This window comes from Pongo abelii, chromosome X (assembly GCF_028885655.2).
Source record: "Pongo abelii isolate AG06213 chromosome X, NHGRI_mPonAbe1-v2.0_pri, whole genome shotgun sequence".
Classification (NCBI taxonomy): Eukaryota; Metazoa; Chordata; class Mammalia; order Primates; family Hominidae; genus Pongo; species Pongo abelii.
In genome coordinates, this window is record NC_072008.2 from 138157160 (window position 1) to 138181733 (window position 24574).

General features: G+C 38.8%; 1 protein-coding gene across 3 annotated transcripts; it reads right to left on the reverse strand.

Annotated features, from left to right (window-relative positions):
• Nucleotides 1-18629: 18629 nt before the first annotated feature.
• Nucleotides 18630-23946, reverse strand: RAP2C (RAP2C, member of RAS oncogene family). 3 transcript variants are annotated; one of them, XM_063721407.1, is made up of 3 exons: nucleotides 23854-23946; nucleotides 21483-22291; nucleotides 18630-18942 (listed from the first exon to the last, which is right to left on the reverse strand). In XM_063721407.1, the coding sequence occupies exons 2-3, from the start codon at nucleotides 21753-21755 to the stop codon at nucleotides 18664-18666; spliced, it is 552 nt and encodes a 183-aa protein (XP_063577477.1). In that variant the 5' UTR covers nucleotides 21756-22291; nucleotides 23854-23946; the 3' UTR covers nucleotides 18630-18663. The 3 variants fall into 3 exon arrangements, with proteins under 3 accessions (XP_063577477.1, XP_063577476.1, XP_024096429.1); XM_063721406.1 differs by lacking the exon at nucleotides 23854-23946 and adding an exon at nucleotides 22401-22596; XM_024240661.3 differs by lacking the exon at nucleotides 23854-23946 and having other exon boundaries at nucleotides 21483-21643; nucleotides 21765-22212.
• Between the last annotated feature and the right edge of the window lie 628 nt (nucleotides 23947-24574).

A 24574-nucleotide genomic window follows, 5' to 3' on the forward strand; every position in this document is an offset into this window, starting at 1 on the left:
AGAAACTCTGAACACATCAGAACATCAGAAGGCGCAAACTCCGGACACGCTGCCTTTAAGAACTGTAACACTCACCACGAGGGTCCGTGGCTTCATTCCTGAAGTCAGTGAGACCAAGAACCCACCAGTTCCGGACACAATATGACCTTGAGGCCATGTAATTCAATGTTAATAGATCATCAAGGAGATATTATACAAGGTAATTCATATGCCTTCACAGAGTGTGACAGAACCAGAATAAAACATATCTAATTTACCTGTCTTCGGATACACAGAAGAACATGAAACTTGGGGCAGACAGAAATGGCCTTTCCTTCCTCATGCTAACTTTTAGGATCATAATAAACTCTAAAAGAAACAAATGTGCTGTTATGAAGCTAGTACAGTGTACATGATCCTGATCTTAGGTGGAGGAAGGCCCTGAGGTAGCTAAGTGCAGAACTGCCCATGTAGAGAGGTCCTGTTTCTTGAGTCAAACAAGGTCTTTTAGGAGTAGCCTTGTCTTCTTTATGGTATATTTCTATAATGTCCATCACGGGTTTTCCTAATGAGACACATTTAGAGAACAATGCAGAATAGGATGAAATCCTATGCTAGACAATGTAGATGCATACTATAGAATGAGTATCCTCTACAAGGTGGATGATCTCTACACTCAATTTTATAACACTGCTATATATTATTTTCTAACAGCAAATAAATAAACATATCAGAGCCGGAATTATTTGCCAAAGGCAATGCATATATTAGTTTCTAATACCCCCATGGAAACCTTAACAGGAGGCTGAAGCTCTTAACTTTGTTTACATCAGTGAAAGATACTTCAGCACATCCAAATAAAATATGGAAAAATACTCAGTAACAGACTAAGAAGCATCTTGATTTGCTGGAAGGAAGGGAAAGCGGGACTGGAATTTACCCATAAATTTGCAAGTTTTGCAGAAATAAGAGAGCCTGATATTAGCTTCACTTGACTTTGGCTACAGCCCCACTTGAGGCTGATGGAAGAAAACAAGTCTTTATCATCCTATTCCAACCCCCATCTTCAGTCACAGAGCCAGAGGCAGAGAGGACTAGAAATTTGGTGTGGCTGACTTTTCTGCATTGGGTGTGGATTTCGTGTTGATGTAAGTTGGGAGGCTGACATCCACGCTGCTTAAATAGAAACGGTGTTTGGGTCTGCTTTAAGAGTGCCTCTCCATGAATGGGCAGAAGACAGAGGCTTGTCCTTGAGATAATTAGGGAAACTACCCACCGCACCTCCCCACCTGTCACATGCAGTTCACCATGCCCCAAGCTGAAATTACACACCCCCTTCACTCCCAACTACCCCATTAACTTCCTCTTGCAGTACGAAAGGTCTACTGATAGTATTATCATCTACCCAGCTGAGTTCAGTTCAAAAATCTTTATTGATCATCTATTTTGTGCTGGATACTGAGATAACTAGTAAATTACACATAAACCTTTCTCTTTTAGAGCTTACCATATAGAAAAGGAGACAAACAAGCAATTTCAGTGTGTGAGTAGGATAGGAGATAGGCAAAGAAGAGGAAGGAAGTTTCATATGGAGGAAAGACACTAAGCAAAATCTTGAGAGTGTATGCAAGAAGCTATGAACTCATGTGATAGTCAAAGGGAAAGTGTGAGGATAGAAGCAGTGGAAAACAAAGACGAACAAGTAGTCAGGGGCCAGGTCATTCTAAGAAGTCTGGACCAAGCCTGATAGTGATAATGAGACACTGGGGAGCTTTTGACTGGGGAGAGTCAGGATTATATCGACATTTGTAAAAGATCACTGTGGCTGTTTTGTAAAGAAAAAACTAGACTGGATCAAGAGTGAGAGCAAAAATACTTATTTAGAATCTAGATTATTTAGGCCTGTCCAGTTACCCAAGCTAGAAATTGCTTACTTTATACTTCCCCCTTTTCATCGTAACCAGTAATCACATCAAGTTTTCCCAGTTCTACTGCCAAAATTCATTTAATCACTCAGCGTTTATTGAACTCTTCTATGCATCCAATGCCATGACAGGTGAAAAATAATTCATTTTTCTCCTAAGAGAGGCTGACTGCCTTGTGGGAGTGGAAAACACATAAACAGGTAATTTTGAAATAATGTAATATGTATTTACTGGGTGCTCTCCAAGCTGGAAGTGTAGAGTAAGATTGAAGGGGCGGGGAGGGGAGGAGAGAGAGAGAGAGATTCTCTGTGCAGAGAATGAGAGAGAAATAAGGGATCCACGGAAATGAGGTATGAGTTATAAGGATGAGCAAGAATTCCCTAAGGGGAGGAAGTTGGGAAGAGGGTATTGCATGTGATGGGAATAGCTCATGCAGAGGCATGGAAACATGATTGAGTAGGGCTTGGTTTAGGAACCAGCAACAAGTTTGGAGTCACTGAAACTGGAGCTTACGTTATGAGAGTTAGCATAAAAGGTGAGGTTGGAGAGATAGGCCAAGTTGGAATGTGAAAGCCCTTGTCTGATGAGGTGAATCCTGGAGAGTCATGAGAGATTTTTAAGCTGAAGAATGTGATTGATCAGATTTGGGACCTGAATCCATATCTTAGGCCACTATAATTTATCACCATCTCTTCATTCTCCCTAATTGTGCGCTATTAAAGCTCTTGCTCTTTCTTATTTATATGATTGCAGTGGTCTCCTTACAGATCTCCCTGCCCCAGGTAAACCCCTCCAAACTATCCTTCACTTTTGTGTCTTTCTAAAACCCCAATCTGCTCCTACCACTCTGCTGCAGCAGGCCAGTGACTCCCCATCGTTGCCAGGAGAAATCCTCGAAGGCTCAGTATGGCATGCAAGACCCTCACATTCCAGCCTGTGCTGCTTTCTACCCTCATCTCCCATCACTCTTTCTCACTCTTATTCTAGCCAGCCCCTCTTGACATCCCTGCTAACTCCAGGTCTCCCAAGCCTGCCAGGCACACTCAGGACTCTACGCCTTTCCTGAGTCTCCTCTCTCAAAGTCTATCTGGAGATGTTCTTAACTGCAAATTGCTCCTTAATCTTCAAGAATCAGCCCACAAGGCAAGTTCCTCTGACCTTGCCTTGACTCCTACAGGAAAAATAAATCCCTTTCCTTCTCTGAGCTCCCTGGCATATGGCACATGCTGATATTAGTGCATACGTCACATTGCCTCCTAATTATTGCTTAAAAGTCTGTCTCTTAGGCGAGAATATAAGTTCCACCAGAGGATGAGGCCATATCACATTCCTCCTATAAACTCAGCTCATAGCACTGTGCCTGACACATACTTAGAAGCTTGGCAAATGTTAAATAAAGACTGATCTTCTTGTCCCATTTTTGTCTGGAATCTAGAATCTTTCTCACTAAGCAACTACTTACTGTCCAAGAGAAGTCACTCTTTTTTGGGCTAGGTTTCCATTGCTAGGTCACTGCAATTATTCTCTTTAACCAGTCGGACAGCAAAAGGTCTGTAGCTGAGACATTTTTTGAGTTAGAGAGCACGGGCTTCATTCTCCATGCCATAGCTTCCAGAGGGACTCAAGCACCCAACACAGTCTCAGTTTGCGACCAAGCAACATGATAAAGCCCGTGTCTGTCTTTTAAATGTCCACCCCTTCCATTCACCTCTGTATATTTTGGGGCCTAAGCAAAGGACCAAGAACATTCTCAGAGCTATCTTGGGGCATGGCATAATGTCTACACTTCAGCTGAGATTTTTCTAAGGATAGCCACACATATGTCCCAAAGAGGGACTACAAAAAAACAGGGAAAACTGTGTCTGCTAGTATCCAGGCTTCCTATGGCTCCCTCTTAAATGGAGGAACAACAAACCCCCAAACTGGGGTTAGTTGAAGGGTCAGAGCCCTCAGAAATCCTTCTATTTCTCAATTTTGGATTTAACATCCACCCACTTTCAAACTCCAAGAAAAGTTCAGCATGGGCTCTAACAACCCCCCCCCCCCCACCCCCACCATTTCCTCAACTTTTAATGCTTACAGCAGCTGGTAGGAACTTCAAGCTACTAAGCCCAGGGCACTCCCTGGAGCTTACAGCACGAGTAAGAAAGTATATAGTGCCTCAGGAGCCAATTCCTGGAGGGGCTTTCTGGGGCACCCAGGAGTCTCTGGTTACTTGGCAGACTGCACAGGCCACTCATATTGAAGCACACATGTAGGGCTAACATTTTGGGGGATAACCTTAAGTTGCTTTAAGGGCAGCCTGAAAATGTCTCTAATTATTGTTGTCAAAAGTGTTGAAGACTGACTTTGGGAGGCCGAGGCAGGTGATCACCTGTGGTCAGGAGATTGAGACCAGCCTGGCCAACAGCGAAACCCTGTCCCTACTAAAAATACAAAAATTAGCCAAGCGTGGTGGCAAGTGACTGTAATCCCAGCTACTTGGGAGGCTGAGGCAGGGGAATCGCTTGAATCCGTGAGGCAGAGGTTCCAGTGAGCCGAGATTGCGCCACTGAACTTCCAGCCTGGACGACAGAGCAAGATTCCGTCAAAAAAAAAAAAAAAAAAAAAAAAAGTTGGAGACTGAGTCTTGGAGCTTGTGGGAAGCAGAGTAAGAAACTTTTACTTCCAATAGCTTTAGTGCTCATAAAACTATTCATGATTCATGTAGAAAAAATGGAAGGGACAGGGTAGGAGTTTAGTTACATGAGGGTACACATTAGTTTGTAGGTACAATGAGGGAATGGGGCAGAGACAAAGGAAAAGCAGAGGAATTGACTGCAGGGAGATAGGTGGGAGATCACCCGAAATTTTGGAAGGGAGAAGTTGGAAGAACAGGAATTAATGCCTCATTAAGGGAAAATACTTAAGATGTTTTAGGAATCCTCTATAAACATTTCTCTGATTTGCCTAAGAATGAAGTAGGAACAGGTCCAGGTAAGCTTCAGGATCTACTGGAGAGGAAACTCAGGCATGGATAGCAAATACCCTTTCTTGATTGTATTCTTGTCCCTAGAGTCTTAGAGGATTTAGTTTTAGACTCAAGGCCCTCTAGTCCATATTCACAGTGTGCCTGTATGGACCATCTCTCTATGATATACATTTTCCCTGGAAGTGAGTTTAGAAACAACTATTATAAACAAAAACAGGAAGCAAAACAAACAAGCAAATAACAATTTAGCACTGCAGAGGATGGGGGAGAGAAAATGCACTTCCCACACTACCTAAATGTTATAAATTTTAAAAGACCAGCAGAAAATGTCAAGGTTAGGATTTTCTAAACAGCAAACACCCAACTGCTTTACTCATTCTGTTACTATAACTTCATCAAATATTTATTGAACACTATAAAGTACCACAGATAAGCACTAAGGATGAAGAGGTGACTTAGGCAAAGTCCTTACCTTCAAGGAATTCACAATCTATGGGAGAACACTCATAAATTATAACACCATACCAGGACCATTGAGCTTGGGAGTGGGATGACCTCACCCATTGAGAACAATGCTTTTAAGCACAGGGATATGGCTCTGTGCTGACAAAAGACGAGTTGAAGATCAGCTGCACTTCTGGTTCTCCTTTGCGATTGATTCGATTGATTCAGAATACAGCTGCTAAATCTAACTATGGTTCTTTTGGCACTGCTAACCGGGCTGGATTCTGCCTGGTGGTCAAAGGCTGCCAAATCCTAGATTTAAGACATTGCCTTTCCAAAGAAAAATAGCTATAATGAAAATAGCTTATGACTTACATAAACTTTAGTAATATAACACACATTACCTTTAAAAAGGACGCTAGTATTTTGTTACATATGGACCATCACACTGACTTAAAATAGTTATTTCTTGCTTTTATCTTGTTTCCATAAGCTTTATAATTTTAATAGTACCCATCTGACTCTACCCAATGATATATTTGAAAACTTCTCCAAAAGAAACTTTCTCAACATTTTAATCATTTGACCTTAACTTTATGAACTTAAGGCACAACTTTCCTGAGCTTGGTTTCATCAACTGTAAAATGGGAACGATAAACTCCAAAACACCAGCTAGTGGTAAAGTTCAAATGAGATTAATATGTGTACACGCTGAAGTTTAACCAAAAAACTGTCTCTGCTTTAAATCTAAATGAGAAATCTTATAGCCTTGAAGCTTGACTCCAAGATGCTATAACCTGGAAAAGTGTTAAGACTAGGTGAATCTTTTCCCAGGATAAGAATGGCATGAAGAGGACAATGGGGAGGAGATAAAGGTAGTCTGGCTGTGACAGAGTCCCTTACTGATACTCAATGCTGATTTGGCTCGTCAGGCTAGTTTCCCTTAGCTCTTACCTCCCTCTGTCCTCTCACCGTTACTCACTTGGCTAAACACGTTGACCTTGCTGGATGAAGGGATACCACTCCTTTAGTGGAAAAAAGGTGGAAGGCCCTGAAATCCTGAGTGCCTTCATTGTAGAAAAAATGTTATTTACTGACTGCAAGGACAGCATCTAAGGCAGCATATATGGAGCATCTGGAGCCCAACTGAAGGCCAATAATCGATGGTAATAAACAATAAGGTATTTTCTATATGATACAGGTATATAAAACTACCCATTTACAAATATTTTAAAAATGCAGTCCATGTACATTTGGATAGACAGAACTGTCCAACTTCAAAGAAAAGATTGATAATGATTTTTTAAAATTGAGGTTTTTTGTTCTTGTGATAGTTTACTGAGAATGATGGCACATGTATACATATGTAACTAACCTGCACATTGTGCACATGTACCCTAAAACTTAAAGTATAATTAAAAAAACCTTTTAAAAAAATTGAGGTTAAAAAAATCTATTCAACAATTTAAAAAAATATTGAATTGGGCAGTGAATTAAAGTGATTGTCAAAATGTTTCACTGGATAAAACAAAATAATCGTGTCATATTTCCTTAATTTAATATTTCAAAATTTAATTGTATTGCTTAATATTGTCTGAAACCTGGGCTGGGCATGGTGGCTCACCCCTGTAATCCAAGCACTTTGGGAGGCCAAGGCAGGAGGGTTGTTTAATTCCAGGAGTTTGAGGCCAGCCTGGGCAACATAGTGAGACCCCCCCCCAATCTCTACAAAAAAATGGAAAAATTAGCTGGGCATGGTGGCAAGCCTCTGTAGTCCCAGTTTCTCAAGAGGCTGGGGCAGGAGGATCACTTGATCCTAGAAGTTTGAGGTTGAAGTGAGCTATGATTGTGTCACTGCACTCCAGCCTGAGTGACAGAGCAAGATTGCCTCCAAAAAAATATATTGTCTGAAATATTTTATACATGGACAATTCCCAGTGAACAAATTTGTCGTTTGGCCACTTTCTGCATGTAGATCAGGTTATACATATCATTCATTTTCAGCCATTGTCTATAATTTCTGACTTATTTACAAATTATTCAAATTGATTACATATTATATTTTAGGGCATATCATTCTGTTTTCCCCCAAAATATGCCAGAATGGTAACTAAGGAAACAGGCAAATGAATGTTTAACTTTGTTTAAACATGTATTGCAATACACATATTTTGATAAAAAGTAATGATTTTCAGTTTTGAGAAAGATTTATAAGTTAGCAAATCCAGAACATGAAGCAATACACCAAATAATTAAAGAAACCAACCTCAGTAATACAGATGTCTATTTTATTAAAAAAGTTACAAACAGGTGGACTGCAGGGTCGTCTTACAAAATGACAAGAATGAAATCTATTGGAAAAATTTTACTTTTACAAATCTTTATAGGTAATTGTTCAATGTTTGTACTTGTTATTTGAGATTTTACCTTTCACTGATAAAGTTACAGTACATTAGATCCATGATAATAGGTTACATTATTTTATTTGCAGAGCCCTACTGCAGTGATTTGAACAACTCCTAAATAGATGCCATAGTAAAGACAAGACATATATTGCATTTAATATTAATTTATTATCCTAATAAGCAACATGCAATCTATTGAGGAAGCTAAAATAACTTTTGGTCCCTTTTCTTAAAATGTGCTGGAGAAACCACCTTTAAAATCACTTTCCCCTGATTCCTGCGATCCTAAGTGAATTCAAGTCAAATTTGCTGCTGAGGTCAATGACAATGAACACTGTAATTTTGAGAGAGAGAGAGAGAAACAAGAACACAATCTACAGGAAAGAAACATTATAAAAAAAATCAAAATCTCTAGAAAATTTAAATCATGATGAATTATTTGATTCCTTTAGAATTTCACCAAGCCACAAAGCTAATAACAATGATCCATGATCACTTAACCTACTTTTAAATGAGTGTTTGGTTTTAAGTTTGGTATTAAAGTGCAAACTTAAGTATTCACTTCAAGCAGTTCATAAATAAGGAACAATGTTTCAATTGCCTCTATCTTTACAATCTCACCATAAAATTCAAAATTTAAGAACAAGAGTTCACTTTGGGGGAATTTGCTCAGGAATCAAATGCAACACGATTTTAAAAAAGGAAATCAAAGTTTAATCAATTTCTACTCAATAATTAATGGTCATGCTGACCCATAAATCACATGAATGTAGATACCACTTTATTTGAACATCACACACAATATAAATTTAAAATTGCCACACCCTTTCATAAACCATCACTGCATATATTAGAGCTTTCCTTGACAAAGTTATTGAGCTCTTATTATAGATCAAAAGTATAGTTTTGGTTTTGTTTTATTTTATTTAGAAGCATGTTCAAATGACTAAAGCTGGGCTCCTAAAATCAAGAACTTTGGTGCAGTAGGTGAGCTGCAGTTACTAACTTCTGCAAATGAAAAGCACACAACTAAAACCAAATAAAAACCCAACAATAAAATACTGTCAAACTTATACAATTTAAAAATCATTGCTAGAAAAAGCCCTCATTGTCACGATGTTAAAACTGAACCAAAATATTACTCTGCATAAGTTTCCTTTCTGATTCTATACCTGCGTTACTGTTAAAATGTTCAAGTATTCAGACAAAATGTGCTGATTAGGTAAACAACATGGAAGGCAATGGCTATTAGAAAGCACATTTGCAAAAATAAAAAATAGCCCAGAGACTTGGCGCTATTCTCCCTCCTGTTACACAGATTTTGTCTCTACTACGAACATGCTTCTTGAGAAATAACTAAAAAGCAATTGTGATAGTGCAAGAAAACTTTAACAAATATTGCTTTAAACTATTATTCAGAAAGACAAATATTAAGAACTAGAAAGTGTGTATGATTTTATTTGAATTCAGTTTTACATGTGCAGAAGTCTACTAGATGTCAATTACAAGCCTGACAGGCAAAGATGAGCTATCTCTGTTTAGGTATACAATTAATTTACCATGGATACAATATCCCTTTTCAAAGGCATTGCTAAATAGGTCATAACTAAATTTAGAACTTCACAGAAAGGAAAATGTTACTGCCGCAATTCAATGCTGTAAATGAGATTAACACATGTGAAAACCTAATGGAATTGAATGCTTAACTCTTCAACTAAATGCTCTACAGTCAATTTCAAATATCAATTGTAACTTTCAGAACATGTTAATTACAAAAAAAAAAAACAAAAAAAAACAACACATCACAAACTGCACTTGAAGAAAAGGGATATTCCATCCATACAGGTAAAATGTGATCTTTAGTTTCTTTTTACAACACTGCCACACGTAAACAAAGTCTCAAACTATTAACCAATAATTTTAAAGGAGAAAGATTTTACAAATAGGATGAAGCACTGGTACGAGGTAATATACAGAAGTAACCATTTGTTTAAGGCTCAATTTTTTCTCCATTATAACTTTCTTTTAAAAGGCATTGAGTAGGTAATACTGAGTTTGAGTATTTAATAAATACAAGTCGAGAAACTGATTAAAGAAATCAATTAAAATATTAAAAATTAACCCTTGCATATTAGCCATCAATAAGAACTTAGAAAGCTATAAAAGGACTGATTGATAAAGAATAGATTTTAAACGTATGGTAAACGTGCTAAGCATTCCTGTTTAAGGTCGATGGATCTTGAAGGCCAAAGACCTTACGCACTTAAATAGATGTATGGCAACATGCTGTAATAGAGACAGGTTTACCAAGGCTCAGTTCTGCAACCCAGGTTGTAAAGTTCTCCAAAGCAGCATCTGTGCAAATTTCCTCTGAGTTTTATCTGCAATTAAGATAAACATGTCATAAAAATGTAGAAATATATAGTTTAAAAAGAGAACACTGACAACAGATCTATATACACAGAGAAGTGGTAACAAGAATAACAAACTTCAGTTAAAGTAGAAAGTTAATTTTCCCTTATCCTGATAAGTCATTAAAAAAAAATAGAAACACAGAAGTGATGCATTGGATAGAATTTACTTTGTGTGTGCATGTGTGTAGCTATTCTAGCTTATTTTTATAATATTATTATGCCTTGTACTTGTATTATACTTATGCAATATTAAAAATGTCCTTACTGGTTTAAATGATCTTACAGTATAAAAGTTGTTGCAAATGCTGCTTCTACTTTGAACTTGATCTCTTCACATTTTAACTGGAAATGGTATTGTTATCAAATGCATGTTAATTATGAGTTAATTGGCAGTATGTTAGACTTTTCCTAAATTTAGTTTTTTGAGAGATTAAAATAAGAAAACGTCATTCAGGCCGGGCACAGTGGTTCATGTCTGTAATCCCAGCACTCTAGGAGGCCAAGGTGGGAGGACTGCAGAAAGAAAAAAGAAAAGAAAGGAAAAGAAAAAAGAAAAGAAAAGAAAGAGGGAGGGATGGAGGGAGGAAGGAAGGAAGGAAGGAAGGAAATTCAATCAAGGTCTAGATATTGAGCACCTACTAGGTGCCTAGGTTAGGTCAGATGCTAGGTGATAGCAGCAGTTCACATTTTTCACTTGGGTCTGCCCTTTTTTGGGGACATCCTCCCAACCACAAGATCTTTTATGACTGGGATTCCTCATTCCCTGATCTTATAGCTCACAGATTTCTGCCCTTACAGCAGAACAATAGAAAAAAAAATCTATCATTCAGACAGATAGAGCGTCCTTCAACTGTGCTGAATCACCAAATAGCTTCTAGGGGAGTAGAGTTATGTTTGTTTTTGAACGCATGAGATAAAAAATGTTATCATAAAGCCAGAAACAAAAGTAGAACAGCAACTATGAAAGAATGCCAAGGGAAACCAGTTTATAATCATTTAAGGGCTCTACCAATGTTTATAAATGCATAATTTTAATTTCATTTGACAGCTACACTTCTATTAGTGTTCAAAGAGCCTGAGATAATGCTTTATTAGCAGCTATATCATAAAAATGATTACTATTAAAGAACATCACTCTGCTCATTATTGAAATTCTGTTACCTAAACACATTAGGAAAAAATAGAACAAAAGTCTGCCTCTTTAGAAATTATTATAGAAACATTCTTCCAATTAAAAGACATTTTGCATTAAATTGTTAATTAGGACACCAGTTATTTAAGCTTGGGCAAGTCTGGTTTCCTCATCATTGAAAAAGGGATAAAAATACTTTCTTCACAGGGTTGTTGTAAATTTGTTTTCCTTTTCCAACTATGTTATAAATTTCTAGACTACCAGGATTGTAATTTTGATATTCAGACTAAGGAGCTTTATACTTTTTAGCCTAGCTGGAATTTCTATACCTACTTGAACACAACGGCATTTCATTATATATGCAGTATTATGAATAAAAATTATTCATTATGAACACTTTTTAGTAATTTAGACAAGACTTCCTTCAATTAGTTTGAATTAATGAATTTGCTATAAATTTTCATTTCCTTTTTAAAATCAAACAATTATAAAGAGGTTGGGATTTTCAAAAATGATTATTTCTCTTAAATATTGAAGACCTCTTCAAGCATTCTCTAAAATCAAATTGAGAAAGTAGTTATTATTTATTTCTAGCCAAAATAAATATTAATAATCAAATCATTTTACTAACCATAATCTATATTGAATAAAACACGATATATTAATCACCTCCCACCCTCTAAAAACCTGGGTAACATTTGGTCTATCCACATCCACAGGATGACAATACTCCTGTGAAATCAAGAGATATAGATAAATCCTGAGTTAGGCTCTGCAATATTAACATTAGGCATACCTTTAAGCAAACAAAGTATTAATACTAGCTACTTTTCAAGAGAGTAATAAATTATAATTATCTGCAGTAATAAATCCTGAAATAAAATGCTTGCATTAAACAAAAACAACAGTCTCTTTCAGATTAGAATTTCAAGTGTAAACGTTCTTGCTCCACAGTGACAGCAAAATTTTCAATATACTAACACTTTCATTTACGTAAAAATAAATCACTGAAGGTTTAAAAGCAGCTGGTCAAATCAGTACTTTTTAACTTGCAGGATATCACATTCAAGCACGTTCCAAATGTATAACTTGCAGCTTTCAAGATAGAACACAAGTTATCCTCGACCTCGCTCTCAAGTTTCCAGCAAGACACTCAACAAATCTTATCTCTGGAAGCTTCTATTCAAACTCTTACTTAATTGTTTGGTTTTACTTTTTAGCTTTTTACTAATGCAATATTATAGGAAAGTACAAAAAAAAAAAAACAAAAAACACACACTAATCCAAACCTTTTGCTCAGGAAATTATGAAATAAATAGGGTCTCCCAAGTGGGGTAAATTGGTATACGAGAGTACCAAACACAGAACAAAAGGAACAAAGATCATTATTTATGTCAGCCTGAAGAAAAAAAGGGGATTCTTGATTCAAGACTAGCACATCATTTCACGTGGCAGCAGAATGCCTGGTATGTTAACAAAGGCTCCTGAAAGGCTTAGCAGTTTATGAACGTCTTTTTAGCCTAACTGGACTTACCTTATCTAAATACAATGGTATTTACTAGCATTGTCTCTCTCTCTCACACACACAAATATTAGCACGTAATCATAATCACTTTTAATTTTTTTCTAGTTTTAGGGATATAATATTCTTGGGATTTAACCAAAATACTTTTTTTCAAAATGAATTTCCTTTCATATTTAATTAGCATTTTATATACAAGTTAAAAGTTAGTTGTATTAGCAAAACATCAGGCTGGAATTATAATGTTAATAAATCATTATTTTAATAATAATGTTAATAAATCATCAAAAGTGCTATTTTAATAAAACATTAAAATATTTTAATAATTTTAATAAAACATTAGATTTTAATAATTTTAATAAAACATTAAAATTATTATTTTAATAATAATTTTAATTTCAGAGACAGGATCTTGCTCTGTCATCCAGGCTGGAGTGCAGTAGTGCAATCGTGGCTTACTGCAACCTGGAATTCCTGGGCTCAGGGGATCCTCCTACCCCAGCCTCTTGAACCTCTAGGACTACTGGCACACACCACCATACCCAGCTAAGTTTTTTATTTTAAGTTTTTGTAGAGTCAGGGGGTCTCATTACATAGCCCAGGCTGGTCTCGAACTCCTGGCCTCAAGTGATCCTTCCACCTCGGCTTCCCAAAGTGCTGGGATGACAGGTATGAGCCACTGCATCTGGCCTCAGGCTGGAATTCCTCTGATACAGGTTATGTTTTTGTTAAGTATCTTTTGTTTTGTTTCTCTATCCTAATGTGCATAATACTCATGAAGCTTACTAGGGTTGGAGTGGGAGGACTAGATCTTTAAACGTGTTCACTGTCACCCATTAAACACAGAGAGCAAAAGCGGAACCTATGGCACAGAATCCTTGAATGGAGGTGGAATCACACATGAAGGAAAGCAAGCTCACTAAATGTTTATAGTGAACCCAGGGTAGAAGGGATGGGATTAGCTATATTTCTTATGTACTAGACCTAAAATCTCTGAATGTTTAAATTAATATGATGAGTTCAATTCTGAGATCTCACATATTATAACCAAGTCCAGTGATAATAAACAACAGTGTGAGCCCAATGATCCAATTCCAGCTGCTAGCTTTGAATTAGACCAGATAAGTCAGTACTCCCCTCAACTCTAAATTGCTTTTTCTGAATTTGATATTTCTAAGATTGGCTAATTAAAACTACTTGGGAGTAAGTTTTTGATTGGATATGTTTTTCTAACAGCTGACAGGACTTAAGTTTTTCTTACTGATATTATCTTCTGAATTGTAGAATTCTACTGAGAAGTAATCCCACGGGAAGAATCTTTTCTGTAGTATGGCTAGAACACTTCCTTGGTGGCAATTCTCCAACTCTATGATGCAATTTTTGTTAATTCTACTGATGGTTCATTCTAAGCCAGAGAGGTAATGGAGTAAAACTGAACGGCTCATATGCATTTTATTCTGCAATAAAAGCCTAATCTTGAGGTTAAAAGGAAGCAATTAAAGAGGGAACAGATATACAAAGAGTCATTCTAATCACCAGACACCTCCACATCCAGAGCAGGTCTAACTAGGCACCTGTCCACTCTCAAGTTTCAAACCATGAACCAACCCTATGAATTCAGTGAAGGTCTGGGAGAATGAGGAGTAGTAGAAAGGGCAAGGTGGTTTTGTTTTTCCCTTTTACCCAAGGTTCGCTGAGAGCCTTTATGGTACATACCACCTCCAAAGCATGCTTCTTCTCCCATTCAACTCCTCTGCTCCACTTTGACTCACCATGTGAACTGGATGACAGATGACCATTTTAAATAAGCCATTTTCCCCATTCAAAGTGATATACAAATACAGCAGTGGGAAAAAAAGAACTAAGAAAACTATAACTTCTACAACAGAATTCCACCCCAGCATTTTACTGATATTATTAATATTTACCTTGTATAGGAAATTTTAAGTATGTGATGTGATTTGAGGATTTTTCTCTTCACATTTGCTAAACCCCCCGCATACCATAAAAATTAAAAACTAAAAGTTAAAAAAATTAAAAACCATTCTGATTCTACATTTTTTTATTTTAAAAAACCCTGAAAATGTTCATCAATTCCACTGTGTTTAGGAATAGTAAGTCTAGCTAGACTAAAATGATGTTCAAATAGGGTTTAGCCTTTCAGTAGCCTTTGTTAGCATCCCAGGCATTCTGCTGCCACGTAAAATGACATGCTAGTCTTGAACCAAGAATCTCCCTTTTTCTTCAGGCTGAAATATATAATGAACTGGGGCTGACATAAATAATGATCTTTGTCCTTTCAGTTTGCTTCCCTGTGTTTGGTACTCTTATGCAGCATTTACTCTAGTTGGGAGAACCTGTTCCATAGTACACTGAGAAAAATGGTATAAAATCTTAGAGGAGACCTTCAAACCACAGTGAATAACACCCTTTCCCCCATTTTCTTTCTTTATCGCTTTCATCAATACTGGACTGACATAAAGGAATCCTTGAAAAATCATCTTTAAAATATTCTATTTGCCAAAAGGATATTATCAAACTGTCACATTTAAGAGACACCTTTACTGCACTTCCCCCTTACTATTAGGGAATCAACAGAATATTTTAGGATATGATTATGCTCCTTCTTGGCATTCTTTCTGTTTGAAAGTCAACAACGACACCCCCACCCCTACCACCAATCCCCTCAAGTCCTACCCATCTTCAAAGCCTGATTCAAATGCTATTGCTCCCAATATCTCTAACTCAGTGGCGCTTAACCAAGGGCAATTTTTGTCCCCAGGGGGCATTTGGCAATTTCTGGAGATATTCTTGTCATAATGGGGGATGAAGAAGATGCTACTGTCATCTAGTGGGTAAAAGCTAGGGATGCTGTTAAACATCTGACAATGCACAGGGCAGCCCCAAACAGCAAAGATCCCAGAATGTTAAGAAACTCTGTTCCAATCGGTTGCGGTCTCTCCTTTCCCTGAACTCCCACAGGACAGTGATTTACTTCTTTTATAGTACTATGAGATTATTAACAAAACATCAATCCTTCTCAACAAAAATATACCCAAACAGTGAACTGCCAATAATTTATACCAGCACAGAAGAGCTATGATATAGTGAATGAAACCAGAACAGGGCGACAATGCTGACCCGGGTTTCCATTATACTGCTGTGATACAGCAAAAGAAGTCCCTTCAAAGCACTTGATCATACGCTCCTCAGATCAGTAAAGAAATCAGGATGATGGCAGTGTATAAGGAATCTGGTTATGCTTCCAAACTTACACTAAAGTTATTGCCAATGGGAGGGTAAAAGGTGAGGAAATAATCCTGGGAGCCGTGAAGATAAACAGGTGTTAGGCACGAGGCCAGTGACCCAAATTGAAAGATGTTAAGACATAAATGTGAGGAATTATCAGAAGCAATTCTTAGAGCATTAATAAATTTTTCCTCTCAGTTAAAAACAACCAATTAACAACAATAACAGTGTTTCTGATTTACATCCTATTATTTCTAACTTGGACAAGGTACTCTTCTAAATATTAGTGACAAACATTTCTCAAATCAACTTTACCTGTCAAAGTTTGATATTCAATTTAGATCTGGGTCTGACATTTCAAAGCTCCATGACTCAAGCTATAGGATTCAAAATCCACCATCTATTTTCTTCTCTTCTTAGGTAAATGGTGAACAAGGACAACCACAAATTTTACTAGCCTCAGATTAGCGATTCCCATATATGGGAATCAGTTCAATTTTATTTGATGTCAGAAAAAAAAACCCTGCATATAGTGCACTTTGTTCTCAAAGACCTTGGTCAGGGAGTTCCCCTTAATATTTTTAGAAATTCAGCTTATTGGATATTTTATTTCAAGGCTAACATCTTCATTTATATATTCTGCTTACAAGAAAAAAACAAAAACCTACACAGAAAACTTGACCCACTACTATAAAAATGAATAATTATAGGTATTAATAATAATTTCCATTTTTTAGTATGTTAATTAACAAAAAATATAAATATAGTTGGCTTGAGATACTAAAAAAAATCTATGTACTCATTCCTGTAGGTAACTAAATAGGTTAAAAATAATTCAGATCACAAAAAGTTACCAAATGAAATAAACTCAGAAATGATTCAGAAGAGGTTCAAAAATAGCTTTAGAAATTATTCACCTGCCAATTTGGCTGAGACAGCTGGCTCTCTACATGTATGAGACCAATTTTATTCAGTTAACCTCCTATAGCTGTCTACACTAATGATGGAAGGAAAACTGGGAACATTTCGTGGGAGTTGGTTAATTTTTAAAAAGATGATAAAACTAACACAAAATGTGTATAGACACTTACATTATCTGCCCAGTAAGTGTCAGGTAGAAAAATAGAGCAAAACAGTAAAGAAGCAATCACCACACAGAACTTGTTCAATTGTGAAGCTGGCTTACAATTTAAGGAGAGAGATTACAGCAGCAAGAATATGGGACTTGATCCATAAGCCTCTCCCCTCCTCAAAAGACTATACTGCAAGTGCAATGCTCTCAACCAAACATAAGCTGGACTATGGTCTGAAAAGTGACTTTATAAAATAATACATGTAGCTAGACATAAGAAAATAAATGAGTTTTCATCATATTCTGGTATGCTAAAGGCTGATGAGTGAAAGCATTTTAAATAAAGCATTGTTGTCATCCTTCATTTTCAAAGATGACACTATCTGACAGGAGACCTTGTCTGAAAAGATAAATTAGGGACCGTTAGTCTTTTCTCCGGGGAGCATACACAAAGCCAGACCCTTGATTAGGAATCATTGCTCCAATCTGAAATGCCTGTTGCCATTTGCAACACTGCCTCCTAGACTCGAGGTCAGCCTTGGCTCAGGAAGATCAATTTCATTCCTGATACTGTCAGGCTAGTCTGGCATTTGCTGCGGTTTCTCAGTCATTCACAATAATGGTTGTTTTATCTTATTATCTAAGTGTTACTGTCTAAGTGAGACTATTTGCTCAATTACAATCTAGACTAAAAGATCATGGCATAAATAATCTTGTTTTAAATGCTTCATAAGTTTTACATAACCTTACTTTTAAAAAAGTATGAGTTTTAAAAAAACTCATTCATTAAAAAAAACTAACTCAGTGAAAGGCCTGAAGGTTTGTTACTGTTCCTATTAATCTCATAATTTATTAAATTGAATAAATTTTTTTTATGTATGAAACTGTTCCTTCTAACACATCACAGATAATTCAACTAGATTATCTTTTGGACCGTATATTTATAATGAAGTCAGGATACACTGTGGCACTATAATTTGTTATTATCAGAGGTCACTTAAGTCCCTCAAGTGTTAGGTACAGATGAATTCGATTAAATAATTGTATTGTTAATCAAGCACTTGGCGATTAGTAAATTGGTGATTTTAATTGCAGCAATTTGCTTGCTCAGGACATAAAAACATAAAAGTACAGAAAATACCACAAAACTTCTGAAATTATTACTGAGTGCTCTCCTGTGCATTTTGGATGCTAAATCAGAAGAACAGGGAAAAAGTGTATTATGGTTTAACTCAACCCAAAGAAATGTTACCAATAAAGCAGAGAAGGAAGAACAATAACTCACTTAAAATCCTGGTGATGGGAATATAAGCAATTTCTTACCTCCGCTTTGCTTATCTGCATTTAAAAAAAATTTCTTCATTGAATGTTGACTATTTTGTGTGATGGAAAATGTTATTTTAAAAATAAAGAAATTTAAGGCAGTGCCATGTGTACTAACACTAACCAGCTTTTTGTTATACTTGATCAAAAAACAAAACACTACCTGATTCATACAGTTCCATCAAAAACTAACCTGCTCGGTATGGCCATGATTGAGGTTATCTTTTTTACTGGACGACGCAAGTTGTACAACACTGATCTTGCTTCTCCGGCAGGGATGAATAGTTCATTTGCCTGACGATCTCAGCAAAAAGTTCATCCACCATTGATTTACTTTTTGCCGATGTCTCCATGAAAGGACAGCCCCATTCTTGAGCCAGAGCTCTGCCTTCTGAAGACATAACCTCTCTTTCTGGTTCCAGATCCACTTTATTTCCTACTAGGATTAGTGGGACTTTTTCATATCTCTTCACTCTGACAATTTGATCTCTCATTGGCTTGATATCCTATTCAAGCAATCACAAAGAGAAAGAAAAACATTATGCTGTTTGTATAACCATAACAGAAATATTACAGTATTACAAAAAGTCATACCTCAGTGAGTATACAAAGCTGAATCCAAAATGAAATCACACCTAAACAGAGAAAACGTCATCATTTTGTCCACTGAAGTAAGAACTAATTTCCAGAGACCCTACCTGCTGGGTTTGTCAAGAATATAAAACATGGGCTGCACACTAACCTTGACTCATATAATCACTTTTACCCACCCCCAGTCTATACTGATTAAAAAAGCAAGTTTCCAAATGATTAATCCATTCATACATAAGGATGTTTGGCCATCTCCCTAAACCTGCCTGCTTGTCATCACTCCTTGTAACACCTGTTATCCCAGCACAGGATTGCAGCATCTATGCATTCCTAGCCATGTAGCAAAAGGGCTTGAGTGAAAGTGTTTTAAGTGGGAACAAAAACCACTTTGTAATGCCTAGAATAAAAGAGTTACAATCAGATGGATACACTTAAATGTTTTATTTTAAATTGAATGGTATGCATTTATTCCAGTAAAATCAAACACCTTAAAATACACTTAAATTCACTAAAAACTACTGTAACAGTGAGCAATTCCTGGGAAGGACAGTGCTAGGGGAGTCTGGGTGGGAAGAAGTCATTTTTTTTTTTTTGCCTGTGTTTGTTTTTACTACTTGTTTCCCCATGCGTATTACTTTTTCCAAGTAGTTACAACGAATTACAAAAGATAAGAGCGTTAGCAATTCTCCAGTAGCATCAATTTTGGGAGGTGGGGGCATGTATTGATTTAATACAATATTATAGACTTAATTATAAAAATCACCATTTTTGGTAATATTTCATAATTTTAAAAGTTTGCCTTAAATAGAAAATGTATGCTTAATTGGAAGTCATAGTAAGTACAGAATATTCACATGTGGGCCTATGGAAAAGCAAGGGACTGTGAAAATCTATAAAAATATAGTTATTTGATATTTGCATCAATTTGGTTTGATCATGTATCAACCCAGATTTCTAGGTTACGCTTATTTCCCATTGTCTTTATGGAAACATAAGTTCAGCTGAAAATCCAAACTTAGGGCATTTGGGCTCAAAAGAGTTTACATCTCCACTGAAATAATGGCACAGTTTTTCACTCCCAATTCATGTCTATAACAGAAATGGATATAACAGAAATCTTATGAAACACACTTCAAAAGACTCTCAGCCTCCAGAGAGTAAGCTGATAGAATAACAAATCTCCTGAGGATCCTTTAGGGAAAAAATGCCTGTAAAACAGCACCTTCAGTACTTTGGTACTTTCTGGGGGAAAATGCTTTTATGATACTATTGTTTGGGAATTTATGCCTACATAAAATGAATTTAGTTTGGTCTCAATAGCTTTGATTTATTTCCCCAGAATTTATCATCTTAAAAAAAAAATCCCTGAAGTTGTTCTATCAGGTTACTGGGAAAGTTCACTATAGTACTTTAATTTAAAATACTAAAGAAAGTGGAATTAGCACATTGTATTGGCTAAAGCACTTAAGGTCTCTTAAGTAAGCTACATTAAGTGCATACCTTTAAATGCAGAAAAAATATATCCATTTCCTAAATCAATGGAGGTCAATATAATGGGTCAATATGAGGTTATTCATTTTCAAGGAATAAATAGAAACATACATTGCATATCCTAAAATAACGTTAAACCTTCAGTCTGTTTCCCAGTGAAGGACAGGACAGATTTTCTAAGAGATTGGACCACATCCAGTTTGGCCACCCAGCCGGAGTAAGAAATCTGCACTTGTTCAGTGTTCCCAGACCCACGTATTTTCTGTAAATACAGGCAATGTTACCAGAAACAATTTGGATCAACTGCAGAAAAAGAGTCATTCCTGATTTTTGTTGGTTATTAATTCTAGGTGCTAGTCTTTTCTATTAGTAACTTTCCTTCCTACTACACGCCCCAAGTAATTAAGTAAAATGCCTAGAAGGCAGGTCTTGAGTTCTTCGTCTTGCAACACTAAGATTTATGAATCTAGTTGAGAAACTTGAGAGAGAAGGGGAGGGCGGCGGGAGGGGGTGTTGGGGGGTGGGAGGGGAAGGTGTGGGTGGGACAGACACAGAGGACTTATCTGTGCAACAGATAATCGGCTCCAAATAATTTTTTCAAAGTGCTCTATTTACCCGAGATTATTTGTTAGATGTTTTGTTGTGTAAGTTAATCAATACTTGTTGAATTGAGCAAGCAACTTCAGATGGTTATATTCCAGGCGAAATATACACAGACTGACATTTCTTTTTCACTTTTCTTTCACTTAAAAATAGCTTTAAAATATTTGTTGACGCTTGTTACTTTACCACGCTCTATAGAAACAACCCGATAGTCTTCCATGGCAGGAGTAACCTCAAAAATGCGTCATGTCTAACTTTCAAAAGCAAAGCACAGTCATTAATGCACGGTTCAAGCAACCCAGAAGTCGATGTCGGATTACCACACCCCCTTCTAACAAATTACAAGACTTGGTTTGGTTACCTGAAAAGACTGTTGATTAACCAGGCTATAAACCAGGATGAAACCTTGGCCGTTTTTGATGTAGAGATCTCTCATGGAGGCAAACTGCTCAGTTCCTGCGGTGTCCAGAATTTCCAGCACGGACGGGGAAGAGTCCACTTCGATCTCTTTGCGGTAGAAATCTTCAATGGTGGGGTCATATTTCTCAATGAAAGTCCCAGTGACAAACTGCACAGTAAGGGCAGATTTGCCAACCCCTCCACTCCCTAACACCACTACCTTGTATTCCCTCATGAGTCTCACCTTCACCAACTCCTACCAGAGCGGGGGAAAGATCACCCCGCTAGCTGCGGCGCGGCTAGACTAGGCGGAAGGTGGGCGGAAATCTGCGAACTGGGGAGGAGAGTGCAGAGGAGCAGAGGGCCCAACCGGGGAAGAAGAGGAAGTTACAGGAGGGGGAGGGGAAAGAGCGTAGAGTCGGGGAGGGTGGGGAAGGGATGGTAATGCCCTTCCTATAGGAACTGCAGCCCGAGCAGGGGGCGTGGGGAGGAGGGCGAGCCTGGGAAAAGCCCGGCGAGGGTGGCGAGGAGGCGCGTGCCCCCGGGAGGGAAAGGGTGGGGGCCGCGGCGAGGGGACCCCGCGGCAAGACGGCTGCGAGGAGCCCGCAGCCCGGGGCTGCCCGGCACCCCTCCCCCGCCCTTCACACAAAGGGGCCCAGGGACCCCGCTTCCTGCTCGCGCAGCCCAGCCGGCTCAGGCCTGAGGGCTCCGTTTCTGTTACCGCTGCCCGGGCGGGTTTCTGGGCCCCGGCTCCCGCGGGGGTCGTCCGGCCTGTGAAGGGGAGAAGGACGCACATTACCCGGCTGACCCCCGCCCCGAACCTGCGGCGCCGGCCGCCGCCTCCCCCGGCTCCCACCCGGTTCAAGCTACCGCCGCTTACCCCGCCGTCCGCACCCGCCCGGCCGCCGGGGAGGCTCTGTCACGCCAAGGCCATGGCCACCCGCTGACTCCTCTGCCTCTCCGCTGCCCCAGCTTTGCTGTTCGCGGCGGGGAAAGGGGCGGGGGCCGTCCGGCGGCGGCCGCAGGGACTCCAGGCGAACCCACCTCTTTTTTTTCTCACCCACCCCCCACCCCCCCCCCCAGCACACACCCGGAAGGGTTTCCCTGACACACTGGCTGAGGTGCCCCAGTTCCCCGAGACTGGATGGGATCACTTCCGGTGGGGAAAGTCCCACCTCTTCGGGGCGAACCGGGTGGCGCTGGAGCCGCGCCCTGCTGAGCGAGCGAGCCGGCCGGGGACGGTTTCGGGTCGGGACTCCGGCCTCGGGAACGGGCCTGTGGAAACCTGCGGCGTCAGTCCTTACCCGCCCGCGGCTGCCGCGGACCGTCCCACCCCCAAACCCGTAGAAGCCCCTCCGACCCGCAACCTCCAGCCGCCCGGCCCTAGGACTTGAGCCGCTCCCTGGCCGGTGCGGAACCTGCGGGCTGATAATCTAGCCACCCGGAGAACGCCAGACATCCCTGGACTAGAAGTTGCAGGGGAAATCAAACAGCCCAGAAAGTTTATTCTCCTTGCTGGTATTTCTTCCACTTGCTATTTTGCCGAGAGATGCATGCAAACTACCCTTAGATTTCAGATGCAGTGCGTTTTACTTAGCCGTGCCTGACAATTAAACACACACAGTGCTTTTACCGTCTGGTAGATCCGCCTTGACTTTACCGGCGAATACTAAAGTCACTTTAAAAAAAAAAATCACAAGGCTCGAAAACAGCAGCATTAGAAGTAGACTTTATGGTACTCTGCTCAGCTATGTTCTCATTTGATTCCAACCACTACACGGCAGAAAAGGTAACCAATATTCAGGAAAGATTTGATTGGAAACGGTTTAGGCCTAAAGACTAATTTATTTTAATCGTTGATTATCTTTATGTATAACAATTTGCTTGGCTGGCTCTTGCATGCTGAAGTTTTGTTTTAAAGGCCATCCTATGTAGTCTTTGAAATTCAAAAGCAAGTAGTAACTCTGGTGTTAGATTCTAAGTTTCTATTTTTAGATAAAATTGTTACTTCCGACTATCTTTCCTTTTGCTAGCTTTCTATTTGTAAACTTTGTGTCGGATCCACAGAGCCCCAGGGCCAGGAGTCTAGGCTGTATTTTAGGTGTGTCACTTTCTTTTCAATTCAAGCATGTACCCAGAAACCTGCGAGACTCAGTGGCCAGCCTAGCAAAAATGACTCCAAATTCCCTTACTTACAAGCCCTAAATGGCCAAACTCTATAAATATAAAGAGATTTATTACTCAGCCTAAATTGTTGGACATTAGAACACAGGCGAATCATAGTAGTGTGAGGTCCCACTGTCCCTCCCTGAGTATTCCCCAATGTCACTTACAGTCTTCAAAGGAGAGTTTAGTTCAATTTCTCCTTGACCTCAGGCCGGTGCTATCTCTCCAGCGAAGTCCCCAGCTCTGGCTCCAGCTGGCCTGGGCCCTGTCTCGTATCAGAGGCACTGCCCTCTGCTGGAAGAGGTTTGGTCTGTGAGTTATGAGTTTCCCCACAGGTCACTGCTCCTTTCACACGTGCTGTTGCCTGATTTGGAGCTCTGCTGCTCATCTCCCTGTCTAGCTGTCTCCAGACTGTCTGGTGGGATTCACAGCCCTCCACCAGCCCTGCTTGTAACTGAGTCTGGAAATTCCTCTTCTGATCCAGCCAGTGTTGAGCAATCGTGGCAAGTCTTTGCTCTATTACTAAACTGTCAAAACAAGGAGTTCTTTTTCAGGTCATCACACCTGTTGGCAATCCTAATATCTCTGAATGTGTTGGTCATGCTTAGGGGAGAGTTCTTTGTTTCTCCACGCAGTGAAACATACTCCTCCCCTCAGTACAGCGTCCTGTGGGGTCACTCTCGTCAACTACAGTGGACAAATATTACACTCAGTCTAAAGATCCTTCTAAACTTTCTTAGGAAGGGTATTCATTACAGCATTGATTAGGAAATCAAACAATTGGAAGAAGCTTAAATGTCCTTCAGTAGGTGATTTTTAAAAGTTTCATAGCTCTCTATATTATCTATCATCTATCTATCTCCCAACCTACCTACCTACCTACTATAT